The sequence below is a fragment of the Pecten maximus genome, chromosome 1, assembly GCF_902652985.1.
Source record: "Pecten maximus chromosome 1, xPecMax1.1, whole genome shotgun sequence".
Classification (NCBI taxonomy): Eukaryota; Metazoa; Mollusca; class Bivalvia; order Pectinida; family Pectinidae; genus Pecten; species Pecten maximus.
Genome location: NC_047015.1, coordinates 33,581,923 through 33,601,236, shown reverse-complemented (window position 1 = coordinate 33,601,236; position 19,314 = coordinate 33,581,923). Strand labels below are relative to the sequence as shown.

Genomic DNA, 19,314 nt, shown 5'->3' with positions numbered 1-19,314 from the left:
GACGTTACGCTATTGTGAGCAGCGTCATATAGCGCGTGACGGCTGTCTTTACCCACCCTGTGTAAGATCGATTTTTCTCTCACCCTGGACAGGGATATCATCAGTTTTACCGGGGTGAGATTTTCTTATCTCACCCTAGGGAAAAGACAAGCTACATGTGCTCTTCGCACGTTCTCAACAATTGTATGTATTACATCACGTCAACACTACCATGACGTCACGGCAACAGTACAATGACGTCATGTCGACAATTCAATCACGTCACGTCAACATTTCTTTGCATTGATGTAACGTCAATATTAGATACATAAGAGGGTAAACACGATAAGAGAAAATAATCATTCACCCCAATGGAAGTGAGACAGGGGAATCTCAACCCTCGGGGTAAAATAATTAAGCTGCCAAACACTCGGCAAGCCTCGTGTTTGGCAACTTAAGAATCTTCCCCTCGGGTTGAGATTCTCCTGTCTCACCCCCAAGGGATTGAAAGATTCTATTATTCTCTTAGTCTGGACAGGGATATCCGCAGTTTTACCGGGGAGAGATTTTCTTATTTCACCCTAGGGAAAAGATAAGGTACATGTGCTCTTTGCACGTTTTCAACAATTGCATTTCGTCACGTCAACAATATCATGACTTCACGGTAACAGTACAATGACGTCACGTCGACAAATTCAACACGTCACGTTAACATTTACTTGCATTGTTGTATAACGTCAATATTAGATACATGAGGGTAAACAGGTTAAGAGAAAAATAATCATTCACCCCCATGGAAGTGAGACAGGGGAATCTCAACCCTCGGGGTAAGATAATTAAGCTGCCAAACACTCGGCAAGAATCTTCCCCATATCACCCTGGCTGTTGTGAGGGCGTCAATCAATCACATTTATTACAATGCTATATATGTAAGTGAAGTAATTCCACCACTGTGACGGAGAAAACCCCCGATTTCACCGATTCCTGTTTTGATAACACGAGTTTTTTTTTTTACCATAATCATTTAAAAATCAATCACATTCGTCAGTGCAAGCTCTTTCAGGCATCCACAAGGGAACGCGACGTTTGGGTAAAGAAGATCGATCGCTAGTCGTAATTGCGCGGCATATTGCACATTACTCAAGGAATCCAATTCTGCAAATGTTTCAGAAATGTTTTCTTGTAGTTGAAGATAATGTACAGTGGGAATATTCGGTAATTCTGTCACATTTGTTCTCAGAAACATTTCTCAAATGACAAAGTTTCCAGATTAAGGTCTATGGCGATCTGTCCCATCTTATTATAACGATAATGAGTACGGGGGAAACACAGTCAAATATATTAACACACCAAGCTGTCGTATAGTCCTCGAAACTATTAAAAATATTAACACACCATGCTGTTGTATAGTCCTCGAAACTATCATTTGTTCAATCGTGAGTTACTTTTTATTATATTTAGAGTTACTTCCCTTGTCACGATACTTCCTGTAATATAAGGTTTATGACTGGCTCTAAATTGTGTTGTGTGTTCATTTTATAACATGTTTCTGTAAAGCTTCAAATTACAAATATCATGACTGCTAGAGAATATCCGTGTGATCAATTAAGGCACTCGACGGTTGCGTCTGATATTGTCAGATTGTTATTTATTGTTGTATCAGAATTACATTACAATAAGGAAAAAAACCACATCAGGAATAACAATGCAAAATCTAATAAATACATAGCATACAGAAGAGCCTCCCTCGTAGTGTACAGACACGATCCTGGTGTTTTATAGGAGGCCTAACAGCGGGACAAGTCGCCCCTCATAGCAATAACACTGTCTATCATACAGGCATTGTAAATATAACATGTATGCATAAAACATCGATTTTCTGGGTTCATAGTCTGTACTCTAATACAACTCCTCTACACAACCACCACAACATTATATAAACGTGTAATTCGATAAATATGAGGCGGAATACGAAACTGTGAATGAAACAGATGAAGGCGAGTCAACAGCAGAGTGTTGTACGACCATAGTTAAATTGTTTTCATAATGCGTTCCACGCATGTTTTATTAATTTAACGATTGCTGTTCCCGATTCTCATTAGATGCCTCGAGCCAGGAATTCTATCACAGAATCCCTAGCAATACAATCACATTATTGCAAATAAGATCTCCTTCTAGAAGTAAGGTTCCAAGAATGAGTTCTCGGGCCTGTCGACACATTATGTGATGTGGATATCAGAGTTGAATGTTGCACTCTATCATCATATACCATTACAGAGATGACACTAACACATTCAGAAACTACTCAGATACGTTCTTACATATACTAATATTTGACACCAAACTCATTATAGACAAGACACTGGAGTCATTGTCGACAAGACACCAGACTCATTGTAGACAAGACACCAGATTCACTCCAACCAAGATACCAGATTCACCGCAGACAAGACACCAGACTCATTGTAGACAAGACACCAGATTCATTGTAGACAAGACACCAGACTCATTGTAGACAAGACACCAGACTCACTGTAGACAAGATACCAGATTCATTGTAGACAAGACACCAGACTCATTGAAGACAAGACACGAGATTCACTGCAGAAAAGATACCAGACTCACTACAGACAATATACCAGATTCACTGAAAACAAGACACCAGATTCATTGTAGACAAGACACCAGACTCACTGCAGACAAGACACCAATTTCACTACAGACAAGACACCAGATTCACTACAGAAAAGACACCAGATTCATTGTAGACAAGACACCAGATTCATTGTAGACAAGACACCAGACTCATTGAAGACAAGACACCAGACTCACTGCAGACAAGACACCAGATTCACTACAGACAAGACACCAGATTCACTGCAGAAAAGACAGCAGATTCACCGACGACAAGACACGAGACTCACTGAAGACAAGACACCAGAATAATTTTGACAAGACACCAGAGTCCTTTTGACAAGACACCAGATTCACTGCAGACAAGACACCAGACTCATTGTAGACAAGACACCAGATTCACTGCAGACAAGACACCAGACTCACTACAGACAACACACCAGATTAACTGCAGACAAGACACCAGACTCACTGCAGACAAGACACGAGATCCACTGCAGACAAGACAACGGACTCGATGTAAACAAGAAACCAGATTTACTACAGACAACACGCCAGACACATTGCAAACAAGACACCAGATTCACTGAAGACAAGACACGAGATCCACTGCAGACAAGACACGAGATTCACTGAAGACAAGACACGAGAATCACTGCAGACAAGACACCAGACTCATTGTAGACAAGACACCAGATTAACTGCAGACAATACACCAGGGTCATTGTAGACAAGACACCAGACTCACTGCAGACAAGACACCAGATTCACTGCAGACAAGACACCAGACTCACTGCAGACAAGACACCAGACTCGTTGTAGACAAGACACCAGACTCACTGCAGACAAGACACCAGACTCACTGCAGAAAAGACACCAGATTCACTACAGACAAGACACCAGATTCACTATAGACAAGACACCAGACTCACTACAGACAAGACACCAGATTCACTACAGACAAGACACCAGACTCACTGCAGACAAGACACCAGATTCACTACAGACAAGACACCAGATTCACTATAGACAAGACACCAGACTCACTGCAGACAAGACACCAGATTCACTACAGACAAGACACCAGATTCACTACAGACAAGACACCAGATTCACTATAGACAAGACACCAGATTCACTGCAGACAAGACACCAGATTCACTACAGACAAGACACCAGACTCACTGCAGACAAGACACCAGATTCACTACAGACAAGACACTAGATTCACTACAGACAAGACACCAGATTCACTACAGACAAGACACCAGACTCACTGCAGACAAGACACCAGATTCACTACAGATAAGACACCAGATTCACTACAGATAAGACACCAGATTCACTGCAGACAAGACACCAGATTCACTATAGACAAGACACCAGACTCACTGCAGACAAGACACCAGATTCACTACAGACAAGACACCAGATTCACTGCAGACAAGACACCAGATTCACTGCAGACAAGACACCAGACTCACTACAGACAAGACACCAGATTCACTGCAGACAAGACACCAGATTCACTATAGACAAGACACCAGACTCACTACAGACAACACACCAGATTCACTACAGACAAGACACCAGATTCACTACAGACAAAACACCAGATTCACTACAGACAAGACACCAGATTCACTGCAGACAAGGCACGATATTCACTGCAGACAAGACACCAGATTCACTGCAGACAAGACAACGGACTCGATGTAAACAAGAAACCAGATTTACTACAGACAACACGCCAGACACATTGCAAACAAGACACCAGATTCACTGAAGACAAGACACGAGATTCACTGCAGACAAGACACGACATTCACTGAAGACAAGACACGAGAATCACTGCAGACAAGACACCAGACTCATTGTAGACAAGACACCAGATTAACTGCAGACAATACACCAGGGTCATTGTAGACAAGACACCAGACTCACTGCAGACAAGACACCAGATTCACTGCAGACAAGACACCAGACTCACTGCAGACAAGACACCAGATTCACTATAGACAAGATACCAGACTCACTGCAGAAAAGACACCAGATTAACTGCAGACAATACACCAGGGTCATTGTAGACAAGACACCAGACTCATTGTAGACAAGACACCAGATTAACTGCAGACAATACACCAGGGTCATTGTAGACAAGACACCAGACTCACTGCAGACAAGACACCAGACTCGTTGTAGACAAGACACCAGACTCACTGCAGACAAGACACCAGATTCACTACAGACAAGACACCAGATTCACTATAGACAAGACACCAGATTCACTACAGACAAGACACCAGATTCACTACAGACAAGACACCAGACTCACTGCAGACAAGACACCAGATTCACTACAGACAAGACACCAGATTCACTGCAGACAAGACACCAGATTCACTACAGACAAGACACCAGACTCACTGCAGACAAGACACCAGATTCACTACAGATAAGACACCAGATTCACTGCAGACAAGACACCAGATTCACTATAGACAAGACACGAGATCCACTGCAGACAAGACACGAGATTCACTGAAGACAAGACACGAGAATCACTGCAGACAAGACACCAGACTCATTGTAGACAAGACACCAGATTAACTGCAGACAATACACCAGGGTCATTGTAGACAAGACACCAGACTCACTGCAGACAAGACACCAGATTCACTGCAGACAAGACACCAGACTCACTGCAGACAAGACACCAGACTCGTTGTAGACAAGACACCAGACTCACTGCAGACAAGACACCAGTCTCACTGCAGACAAGACACCAGATTCACTACAGACAAGACACCAGACTCACTGCAGAAAAGACACCAGATTCACTACAGACAAGACACCAGATTCACTATAGACAAGACACCAGACTCACTACAGACAAGACACCAGATTCACTACAGACAAGACACCAGACTCACTGCAGACAAGACACCAGATTCACTACAGACAAGACACCAGATTCACTATAGACAAGACACCAGACTCACTGCAGACAAGACACCAGATTCACTACAGACAAGACACCAGATTCACTACAGACAAGACATCAGATTCACTATAGACAAGACACCAGACTCACTGCAGACAAGACACCAGATTCACTACAGACAAGACACCAGACTCACTGCAGACAAGACACCAGATTCACTACAGACAAGACACTAGATTCACTACAGACAAGACACCAGATTCACTACAGACAAGACACCAGACTCACTGCAGACAAGACACCAGATTCACTACAGATAAGACACCAGATTCACTACAGATAAGACACCAGATTCACTGCAGACAAGACACCAGATTCACTATAGACAAGACACCAGACTCACTGCAGACAAGACACCAGATTCACTACAGACAAGACACCAGATTCACTGCAGACAAGACACCAGATTCACTGCAGACAAGACACCAGACTCACTACAGACAAGACACCAGATTCACTGCAGACAAGACACCAGATTCACTATAGACAAGACACCAGACTCACTACAGACAACACACCAGATTCACTACAGACAAGACACCAGATTCACTACAGACAAAACACCAGTTTCACTACAGACAAGACACCAGATTCACTGCAGACAAGGCACGATATTCACTGCAGACAAGACACCAGATTCACTGCAGACAAGACAACGGACTCGATGTAAACAAGAAACCAGATTTACTACAGACAACACGCCAGACACATTGCAAACAAGACACCAGATTCACTGAAGACAAGACACGAGATCCACTGCAGACAAGACACGAGATTCACTGAAGACAAGACACGAGAATCACTGCAGACAAGACACCAGACTCATTGTAGACAAGACACCAGATTAACTGCAGACAATACACCAGGGTCATTGTAGACAAGACACCAGACTCACTGCAGACAAGACACCAGATTCACTGCAGACAAGACACCAGATTCACTGCAGACAAGACACCAGACTCACTGCAGACAAGACACCAGATTCACTATAGACAAGATACCAGACTCACTGCAGAAAAGACACCAGATTAACTGCAGACAATACACCAGGGTCATTGTAGACAAGACACCAGACTCATTGTAGACAAGACACCAGATTAACTGCAGACAATACACCAGGGTCATTGTAGACAAGACACCAGACTCACTGCAGACAAGACACCAGATTCACTACAGACAAGACACCAGACTCACTACAGATAAGACACCAGATTCACTGCAGACAAGACACCAGATTCACTATAGACAAGACACCAGACTCAATGCAGACAAGACACCAGATTCACTACAGACAAGACACCAGATTCACTGCAGACAAGACACCAGATTCACTACAGACAAGACACCAGATTCACTACAGACAAGACACCAGACTCACTGCAGACAAGACACCAGATTCACTACAGACAAGACACCAGATTCACTATAGACAAGACATCAGATTCACTACAGACAAGACACCAGATTCACTACAGACAAGACACCAGACTCACTGCAGACAAGACACCAGATTCACTACAGACAAGACACCAGATTCACTATAGACAAGACACCAGACTCACTGCAGACAAGACACCAGATTCACTACAGACAAGACACCAGATTCACTATAGACAAGACACCAGATTCACTATAGACAAGACACCAGACTCACTGCAGACAAGACACCAGATTCACTACAGACAAGACACCAGACTCACTACAGATAAGACACCAGATTCACTGCAGACAAGACACCAGATTCACTATAGACAAGACACCAGACTCACTGCAGACAAGACACCAGATTCACTACAGACAAGACACCAGATTCACTGCAGACAAGACACCAGATTCACTGCAGACAAGACACCAGACTCACTACAGACAAGACACCAGATTCACTGCAGACAAGACACCAGATTCACTATAGACAAGACACCAGACTCACTACAGACAAGACACCAGATTCACTACAGACAAGACACCAGATTCACTACAGACAAAACACCAGATTCACTACAGACAAGACACCAGATTCACTGCAGACAAGACACCAGATTCACTACAGACAAGACACCAGATTCACTACAAACAAGACACCAGATTCACTACAGACAAGACACCAGACTCATTGTAGACAAGACACCAGATTCACTACAGACAAGACACCAGATTCACTACAGACAAGACACCAGACTCATTGTAGACAAGACACCAGACTCACTACAGACAAGACACCAGACTCACTACAGACAAGACACCAGATTCACTACAGACAAGACACCAGACTCACTATAGACAAGACACCAGATTCACTACAGACAAGACACCAGATTCACTATAGACAAGACACCAGATTTATAACGTGAGACTATGTCACGGAAAAGACATCGGTATCAACAAATTGTAAACACAATTGCAAGTAAACGAAACTATTTTACGGACAAAACACACTTTATTCACTGTATTACACATCGTCAAGGACAAGACACACTTCACTCACTCTATCACACAATATCACAGACACGACACACTTTTACTCACTGTTTTACACAAGGTCACGGACAAGACATACTTTACTCACTGGATCACACAATGTCACGGATAAGACAAACATTTTCACTGTATTACACAAGATCACAGATAAGACACACTTTACTCACTGTATCACACAAGGTCACAGACAAGACACACTTTACTCACTGTATTACACAAGGTCACAGACAAGACACACTTTACTCACTGTATTACACAAGATCACAGACAAGACACACTTTACTCACTGTATCACACAAGGTCACAGACAAGATACACTTTACTCACTCTATCACACAAGGTTACAGACAAGATACACTTTACTCACTGTATCAAACAAGGTCACAGACAAGATACACTTTACTTACTGTATCAAACAAGGTCACAGACAAGACACAAATTACACACTGTATTACACATGATCACGGCTGTATTAACGACAACAAACTGTCGTGACGACACCAGACTGTAGTAACGACACTGGACTGTAGTGACGACACGTGACTGCGGAGACGACACCAGATTGTAATGACGATACCAGACTGTCGTGACGACACCAGACTGTAGTTACGACACTAGATTGAAGTAACGACACCAGACTGTAGTTACGACACTAGATTGAAGTAACGACACCAGACTGTATTAACGACACCGGACTGTAGTGACGACACCAGACTGTAGTGACGACACCAGACTGTAGTAACGACACCGGACTGTAGTGACGACATCACACTGTAGTAACGACACCGGACTGTAGTAACGACACCAGACTGTAGTGACGACACCAGACTGTAGTAACGACACCAGACTGTAGTTACGACACCAGACTGTAGCAACGACACCAGACTGTAGTGACGACAACAGACTGAAGTGACGACACCAGAATGTAGTGACGACACCGGACTGTAGTAACGACACCAGACTGTAGTGACGACACCAGACTGTAGTGACGACACCAGACTGTAGTGACGACACCAGACTGTAGTAAAGACACCAGACTGTAGTGACGACACGAGACTGTAGTGACGACAACGGACTATAGTAACGACAACGGACTGTAGTGACGACACCAGAATGTAGTGACGACAACGGACTGTAGTTACGACACCAGAATGTAGTGACGACACCGGACTGTAGTGACGACACCAGACTGTAATGACGACACCAGACTGTAGTGACGACACCAGACTGTAGTAACGACACCAGACTGTAGTTACGACACCAGACTGTAGCAACGACACCAGACTGTAGTGACGACATCAGACTGTAGTGACGACATCAGACTGTCGTGATGACACCGGACTGTAGTTACGACACCAGACTGTAGTAACGACACCAGACTGTAGTGACGACACCAGACTGTAGTAACGACACCAGACTGTAGTAACGACACCAGACTGTAGTTACGACACCAGACTGTAGTTACGACACCAGACTGTAGTAACGACACCAGACTGTATTAAGATGTCAAATAAGTTAGATGAAAAGGTAACAAGAACTGCTGGAGATCTCGGCCACCTCTGTCAAAGAAACACTTTGAAATCTCGTAACATAGTTAGTTTCTATCGTATGACCCTTTCAACCCGGAAGTTTCTAAATGCAGATTTGGTCAGAGCTGATATTCCTAATTTGCCCATGTAGGCGTACTGGTGCCTACGCATGACACACCAGTAATAATAATGGTTATTTACAGAGCGATAACACCGAATACCAATTTGGTCAGTACAGACAGGTAAACGATGTATGAAGTGGACAAAGCGTAACGATTAAAGGATGAATAAACCCCTTCTTATTATAAATTATCGTGTAAAATATTTATGTATCGTTTGACAATATCGATTATGACAACAAAAGCACAATATCTAATAGATAAAAGTAAAAAAGTCATTTTTTGGTGAAGATTCATCATTGCGTCAATTTTCATAAAAAATAAATCAACATTGATTCGACAGTATGTGTCAAACCATGTAATCAACCTAAACAACGAGTCAATAACGAGTCAACAACGAGTCAACAACGATTAGTGTCTGATGTGTCAAAATGCATCAACCTAATTTCACGAAATAAATCGACTCACATTTGACCTTCGTGTGAGGGTTTAATGGTTGTGGTATACAACTTATGGTGTGAGGGTGTAATGGTGGTAGTATACACCTAATGGTGTGAGGGTGTAATGGTTGTAGTATACACTTAATGGTGTGAGGCTGTAATGGTTGTAGTATACACCTAATGGTGTGAGGGTGTAATGGTGGTAGTATACAATTAATGGTGTGAGGGTGTAATGGTTGTAGTATACAATTAATGGTGTGAGGGTGTAATGGTTGTAGTATACACCTAATGGTGTAAGGGTGTAATGGTTGTAGTATATATCTAATGGTGTGAGGTTATAATGGTTGTAGTATATATCTGATGGTGTGAGGGTGTAATGGTTGTAGTATACACCTAATGGTGTGAGGGTGTAATGGTTGTAGTATACACCTAATGGTGTGAGGGTGTAATGGTGGTAGTATACACCTAATGGTGTGAGGGTGTAATGGTTGTAGTATACACCTAATGGTGTGAGGGTGTAATGGTTGTAGTATACATCTAATGGTGTGAGGGTGTAATGGTTGTAGTATACACCTAATGGTGTGAGGGTGTAATGTTGGTAGTATACAATTAATGGTGTGAGGCTGTAATGGTTGTAGTATACACCTAATTGGTGTGAGGGTGTAATGGCTGTAGTATACATCTAATGGTGTGAGGGTGTAATGGTTGTATTATACACTTAATGGTGTGAGAGTGTAATGGCTGTAGTATACACCTAATGGTGTGAGGGTGTAATGGTGGTAGTATACAATTAATGGTGTGAGGGTGTAATGGTTGTAGTATACACCTAATTGGTGTGAGGGTGTGATGGCTGTAGTATACATCTAATGGTGTGAGGGTGTAATGGTTGTATTATACACTTAATGGTGTGAGAGTGTAATGGCTGTAGTATACACCTAATGGTGTGAGGGTGTAATGGTTGTAGTATACACGTAATGGTGTGAGGGTGTAATGGTTGTAGTATACACCTAATGGTGTGAGTGTGTAATGGTTGTATTATACACTTAATGGTGTGAGAGTGTAATGGCTGTAGTATACACCTAATGGTGTGAGGCTGTAATGGTTGTAGTATATATCTGATGGTGTGAGGGTGTAATGGTTGTAGTATACACCTAATGGTGTGAGGGTGTAATGGTTGTAGTATACACCTAATGGTGTGAGGGTGTAATGGTTGTAGTATACACCTGAAGGTGTGAGGGTGTAATGGTTGTAGTATACACCTAATGGTGTGAGGGTGTAATTGTTGTAGTATACACCTAATGGTGTGAGGGTGTAATTGTTGTAGTATACACCTAATGGTGTGAGGGTGTAATGGTTGTAGTATACACCTAAAGGTGTGAGGGTGTAATGGTTGAAGTATACATCTTATGGTGTGAGGATTACAATTAATCGCCTCTTACTACATGCAGAGCAATATAGAGTGAATACTGGCCTTGCTCTTGCACGGGTTTATTGGTGTGGGCGTCTCAAGGTTGAAGTATACATTTAATACTGTGGGGGTCTAATGGTTGTAAACTGGTTGAAGTATACATCTAATGGGTAGAGTGTAGATTTAATGGTGGCGGTATAATGGTCAGGGTAGATGTAATGTTGCGAGGATAACACTCATGATAAATAAATAGTGATATTGGGAAACTGCCAAATGAAATAAAAATGTTGGATGAGTTCGAAATGGATAGTGCAGACAATATGTAGAGCCCTATGTACCGATCGATACCAGGTATCTCGGACACCAGGTGATTTGTAGGGCAGTGCGGTAGGTTAATAAGTAAACACTGGTATCTATATCGATAATGATCCCTGGGTAACCGTATGGTAATGACGTCTCTCATTCGATACAGCAGGTTGTATGACCCTTTTGTTCTATATGTTGGTACCGAATGCTTTCGTGTCTATTTGTGTCTATAAACATTTCCTCGTCGTTTTCTCAGTTTGATAGACATTGAGTCTCAAATAAAACAGTATGGATCTGGTTAAACCCCTACCCATACTCTCTCAACGAAACATCAATATAGTCTCCAGATACATGTCATTTTACTTTCATCAATTCTGTCACTTAATGCATTTGGGATTACACAAATGCACACGTCGTTCCCCGTAGACCGTTCCATAGGTCACGTGACACGGTCTTTCCCCAAGAGCGGTAAAGAAGAACGGGAAACATAAAATAAGTACAACATTTAAAATACATTATTTGTAAATTGACAGTTTTACAAAAATGCGTTAAACTGAATTGACCTTGTACTGACCTTGTGGATGGAGGTCTCGTCGTAAGCGGTGTTTCCCCCCTCCCCTGACGTCACTCCGTTCTGAGCCATCCGTATACCTATCTTGGGTGAGTCTGGCACTGCCATGACGGGTGTGAAAATAAAGAGTAGGATTACTGAATGTTCCGACTAATTCCTGATAAGTCTGTGACACGTACCAGCCTTGGCGTTCCAGTATTTACAGGAATGGAATCCACAATCCATTTCTGAAGCGCTGACAACACCAGCTATAACGACACAGAGAATATGTCCTGTCTAATCTACAGTTCACAAACCATCCTAATTACAGACGTCAGCCACTAACGAGCGTGGACACGGACGGTAGGGTCTCAGGACTGACCGTATGGCGTCCACAATAACACAAGCACGGGTGTAGAGGGAAATACACAGAGGGAGTCAAAAGGTTTTATTGATAAAGAAGCATGACGTAGTCGCTGTGATGGAGAATGCCCGGATCAATACCAAGACCCCATTCACTAACGGTTTGTGAGTCAGTTGATCTCCATCGATAAAAAATCTCCGTGGGACATGCATTATCCTAGCATGGCAGATACTGTCGACCCTTTCTAGTGGTGCTTGTGACAAGTTTTATGATTTACATCAAAAACACAGCTGGTGATCTTGAGAAAATAGTTCTGAGTAGGGGTTATATTAGTGGCCAGGTGTAACGCATGGATAATGTTTGCATATTTTGTCAGTTTTGACAGAACATGCATCTTCGTCACTGTGCTTGCTTCATATTGTGTAACAGACAGTACAAAGACAGTAAGACCACGCGTGTCGGAAGGGGAGGCGGACAGATTTTGGTCTATATATATGTATATGTGTATCATCAGCTCCTTTACTTTGAGAACGTGTACCAAGTCCATGATAATTGTGGGCCTGTTGAATCATAAGCTAAGAGTGCTATCTACTTAAGATATCATTAACATTTCCAATTGTAATACTTGAGTAAGTGCTTTCATAAACCTTACCCTGTGGTCAAATTTACAGTGTTAAACCTCTTCATTTTCCAAATTCATAATATATTGTACACATAATCTTCGATTTTGCTGTACAGTAAGCATTTATATCGCCGTTTAACGGGCGGACTGATGTATAATAGGTATTTCATAGTGTCATTTAACGGACGGTATGATATACAATAAGTAGTCTATATCATACAATTATTGACTTTGTTCTTGATTGACTGGAAGACTACATAGTAATTCATCATTATAACATATCCAACAGCCAGCGGTGTATACAGAGTGATGAAACGCTACCAGTACCAATTGTTCTGCAATAAAAATTAAATAAACCTATGATATAGACAATCAAATTCAATTGTTATTGATTTGTTAGGCAGGACTTCTCGTTTGTTTGTAGTCCGTTTGTTTATAAATAATTTGCGATTGCGATTTACAATTCGGTGTATAAACCTAAACAAAATCAACAACTGTTTTGTTGTATGAAACGATTTCAATAATATCATTATTTGCTATATACATTATGAAATTAACACAGCCTTAAAGTAATTCACCTATCAAATATCATATTTATTTGAAAATCATAAAACAGAAACGAGTTATAAATGTATATATTGGCATTAAATTGAAGAAAACTAGTACGACAAAAATACCCCCACTGCCATGTAAACTTTGCATAAAGTTTTACCCAAGTCTGTTAAAGAATTAATTAAGTTGCTAAACGATTAAATTGAACAATTGATGACTTTCAATATATAGCGATTAAATTGAACAATTGATGACTTTCTATATATAGCATGTCTGACCTTGACCTTGACACTCTGAAACACCTGTTGTTCGAAGTATACTCAAATATTTCACCAAAGTTTATCAAAGAATGAAGTTAGGTGTTTAAATTGAATCGGGCCAGGACGTGACGAGACAGGACGGGACAGAACGGGACAGACGGGACAGGACGGTGTCTATGAAGTGATTTTGACCTGTGGACCCTGAAGCACAAAAACTCGTGTGTTTAATGCATACACTGTATTTTGTCTTTTTGTGTCTTTCCATCAAAAAAGAAATGATGTAGCTACCATATAATGACGTTGAATCCGTTGATGATTTTTATATTTAGGCTAAAACAGTGCCTTGACCTTGAAACCATGTCAGAAGTATACCCAAAATTGTATATAAAGTTTGATAAAAATGTATGAAAGGATGTAGTTTCTAAGTATTAAAACTGAAAAAAAGATTATTTTCTAAATTCACCTTGACCCTGACCTTGGAATCTTGAAACCAAAACAATGCCAGAGGTTTACTCATACTTAACATTTTTATAAACATTGATGAAAACATGTCATTGAAGGAAGATTCTAGGTGTTGAAAGCTAAAACTATTAAGTAGTGTATTTAGACTAATTAGACTTTATTGAGTAGTGTATTCAGACTAATGAGACTTTATTGAGTGGTGTATTTAGACTAATTAGACTTTATTGAGTAGTGTATTTAGACTAATTAGACTTTATTGAGTGGTGTATTTAGACTAATTAGACTTTATTGAGTGGTGTATTTAGACTAATTAGACTTTATTGAGTGGTGTATTTAGACTAATTTGACTTTATTGAGTGGTGTATTTAGACTAATTTGACTTTATTGAGTGGTGTATTCAGACTAATTCGACTTTATTGAGTGGTGTATTTAGACTAATTTGACTTTATTGAGTGGTGTATTCAGACTAATTCGACTTTATTGAGTGGTGTATTTAGAATAATTAGACTTTATTGAGTAGTGTATTTAGACTAATTAGACTTTATTGAGTGGTGTATTTAGACTAATTCGACTTTATTGAGTAGTGTATTTAGACTAATTCGACTTTATTGAGTAGTGTATTTAGACTAATTTGACTTTATTGAGTGGTGTATTTAGACTAATTTGACTTTATTGAGTGGTGTATTTAGACTAATTAGACTTTATTGAGTAGTGTATTTAGACTAATTAGACTTTATTGAGTGGTGTATTTAGACTAATTTGACTTTATTGAGTGGTGTATTTAGACTAATTCGACTTTATTGAGTGGTGTATTTAGAATAATTAGACTTTATTGAGTAGTGTATTAGACTAATAGACTTTATTGAGTAGTGTATTTAGACTAATTAGACTTTATTGAGTAGTGTATTTAGACTAATTAGACTTTATTGAGTAGTGTATTTAGACTAATTAGACTTTATTGAGTGGTGTATTTAGACTAATTAGACTTTATTGAGTAGTGTATTTAGACTAATTAGACTTTATTGAGTAGTGTATTTAGACTAATTAGACTTTATTGAGTAGTGTATTTAGACCTATAAGACTTTATTGAGTAGTGTATTTAGACTAATTAGACTTTATTGAGTAGTGTATTTAGACTAATTAGACTTTATTGAGTAGTGTATTTAGACTAATTAGACTTTATTGAGTAGTGTATTTAGACTAATTAGACTTTATTGAGTAGTGTATTTAGACTAATTAGACTTTATTGAGTAGTGTATTTAGACTAATTAGACTTTATTGAGTAGTGTATTTAGACTAATTTGACTTTATTGAGTAGTGTATTTAGACTAATTAGACTTTATTGAGTAGTGTATTTAGACTAATTCGACTTTATTGAGTGGTGTATTTAGACTAATTAGACTTTATTGAGTAGTGTATTTAGACTAATTTGACTTTATTGAGTAGTGTATTTAGACTAATTAGACTTTATTGAGTGGTGTATTTAGACTAATTAGACTTTATTGAGTGGTGTATTTAGACTAATTTAATTAGACTTTATTGAGTAGTGAATTTAGACTAATTAGACTTTATTGAGTAGTGTATTTAGACTAATTAGACTTTATTGAGTGGTGTATTTAGACTAATTTGACTTTATTGAGTAGTGTATTTAGACTAATTAGACTTTATTGAGTATTGTATTTAGACTAATTAGACTTTATTGAGTGGTGTATTTAGACTAATTAGACTTTATTGAGTAGTGTATTTAGACTAATTCGACTTTATTGAGTGGTGTATTTAGACTAATTAGACTTTATTGAGTAGTGTATTTAGACTAATTTGACTTTATTGAGTGGTGTATTTAGACTAATTCGACTTTATTCAGTAGTGTATTTAGACTAATTTGACTTTATTGCGTGGTGTATTTAGAATAATTAGACTTTATTGAGTGGTGTATTTAGACTAATTAGACTTTATTGCGTGGTGTATTTAGAATAATTAGACTTTATTGAATGGTGTATTTAGACTAATTAGACTTTATTGAGTAGTGTATTTAGACTAATTAGACTTTATTGAGTGGTGTATTTAGACTAATTAGACTTTATTGAGTGGTGTATTTAGACTACATATAATAAGACTTTATTGGGTAGTGTAGTTAGACTAATTAGACTTTATGAATTGTTGTATTTAGACTAATTAAACTTTTATTGGATGGTGTATTTAGACTAATGAAACTTTATTGAGTAGCGAATTTAGACTACATATAATTAGACTTTATTAGGTAGTGTATTTAGACTAATTATACTTACACCAATCAGGACAAGATTTAAATACCACATTATAAGATAATGTTCCGCGCACGCACGATACCCTCAATTGCCGTTGCGACAGCCAAATCCAGACTGGCCTACACAACGTCAGGAAACTAATTTGTGAGATAAGTATACAATATATCAGTCACTTCCGGTCCTATATCGATCTCGACGTCAATGTAGCTGCAATAACACAATCGCGACAGTTAAACACGTCGGTCACGTGATGAATTTGTGTAGGTAAGGATGGTGTTTCAGCGTTATTTTGATTGATTAGATAAAGTTTGGGAATTATTGACTAATGTAACACTGCAGAATGCAGACAGAATATTTATTAGCAGAATGGTTGTAACGGGAGTGAGGATGCAGAAAGTTTGGACTTCAAAATGGCCTAAGAAACAAATACAACACCTTGTATGTTTTATTGGCAGCCTCTGTAGTTCTACGTTTACATTTGTATGAATAGGCATTGAAGTCAAAACATATACAATGTATAATGCACATACGCAAGAATAAAGCGCTCATTTTGTGCTATTATTTTTAATGAATGGGTTTTTTTTGGAGGAAATGCTATAATATCAATTCTTGATCTTTTTGAGAAAAAAAACTAAACATAAACATGCTGATAATAGCATGCTAGATGGCATATATAAAAAGCAAGACGTTACATTTTGAATGCATTAGGAACAGAAGAAACATGCTCTTTTAATATTCAGCGAAATTATCTAAATGTCAAAAATACAACTTCCTATTGCAGTCCATTCGTAATGATGTGCTAAAAATCATCTTCAAACAATATCAGATAAATAAAAATAGAAAATTAAGGATTTCTTGCAAAGTAATTAAAATTGATTGACAATATTGTAATGTAATTTTAAAAAGAAAAAAGGAGCATAGGGGAAAACCTCTTTTGCACTGAACTATTGTTATGTGAACTGAAATAAATGTTTATACTTGGTTTTACTTATAACCCACTAAAGTGAAATATCCTCTTTTAAAATGGCCGTCAAAATCCCTGATAACCACAGATATTAAGTGTTCTTACAACCGCTACATGATAATCTTTTGGTGGTTTACAAATTAAACCACCCGATATGTGATCCAATACGGCTCCCTCATCCTAGAATCTTATAAGCCATGCCAGTGTTGGTCTACATGGTAGTTAGAAGTGTCCAACTCAACCATACCTAATACCTGGGAGATTGGTTGCGAAATCTGCATTGCTCGAGGTTTGTCTTAAACCCTTTGACTTTTGGATGCAAAGGCTTACAAGTTTCCAAATGCATATAGTATCCTAAATAGTCTAGAATACTGCTAATTGGGTACCTACCTCCTTGGTTCTCTGTCCAGTAGGACACTGGCAAAGTACCTACCTCCATGGTTCTCTGTCCAGTAGGACACTGGCAAAGTACCTACCTCCTTGGTTCTCTGTCCAGTAGGACACTGGCAAGGTACCTACCTCCATGGTTCTCTGTCCAGTAGGACACTGGCAATACTAATCCTTTATGGGATGGTGTCGGAGATGTCACGCTGGATCCAAACATTGTACTTTAGACTGCTCTTTTGCCTCGAGTTGGTCTGACAATGCCCCGTGAGTGCCGATATATCCAGATCTCGCACTAACCATTATCACTGAAGTGACCACTGATGTAGCCAGATTGTATGTGCCACAAAATATTGTCCGAAGGTATTTCATGTCTAACATTGAAAAGTCACAATTATCCGCAGGCGCATTTAGTTTGACAAATAGTAACATGGCCTTTCTGGTAAGATCTGGTTCATCTTTCATACACTGAGCCAAGGTGCTGTGAAAACTTAAGGTGCGCTTTCATTTTGTCAGGCAGCACCCTATCTTTTGTGTCTCTCTCTGGTGTTCTAACATATAGGGGTCCTCGGATTACATTGAGACAGACTGTTACTATATATTCTAATGAGTGTCTCGATGACGACAATGAAATAGTTGGATGCAATTTTTTTTTCTGAAAAACAGACATTGCTTGAATCGTCCATGACGTAACTCCACTACCCATTTGTATTGAGTTATGGATCAAGGTTAGCTTGTAGGTCGTCATAATGAGTCTGTCCAAGTTTTAGAAAAGACGCCATCTTTGTTGCCAAACCACGTGATCACAAATCTGGCAAAACATCCCTAAATCTTCAATCAACAACAACAATGCCATCTTTCTCCAGCCAGGAGAGACTACCATTTCAATCTCCGAAATGAACACTCCATGTAATAACTCTAAAGGGTCGGTGGTGATTTCCTTTGATCTGGAAGGTATAGCTGGGAATTCATTACTTCTCTTTCATCGATGC

The 19,314-nt window shown here is 39.5% G+C and overlaps 1 protein-coding gene across 3 annotated transcripts in view; it reads right to left on the bottom strand.

Moving 5' to 3' along the window:
* The window catches only part of LOC117330943 (ras-related protein Rab-26-like), a 131,001-nt gene that overhangs the window by 72,657 nt on the left and 39,030 nt on the right, over positions 1–19,314 (bottom strand). The window contains exon 1 of one of the 3 annotated variants that reach the window (XM_033889544.1): positions 12,472–12,861. The exons of 1 other annotated variant lie outside the window; for it this stretch is intronic. In XM_033889544.1, the coding sequence (XP_033745435.1) occupies positions 12,472–12,576 (105 nt within the window). In that variant the 5' untranslated portion in view covers positions 12,577–12,861. Of the gene's footprint in view, positions 1–12,471; positions 12,862–19,314 lie in introns of those variants that run through there. One more of the 3 variants, XM_033889536.1, reaches the window with a different exon arrangement.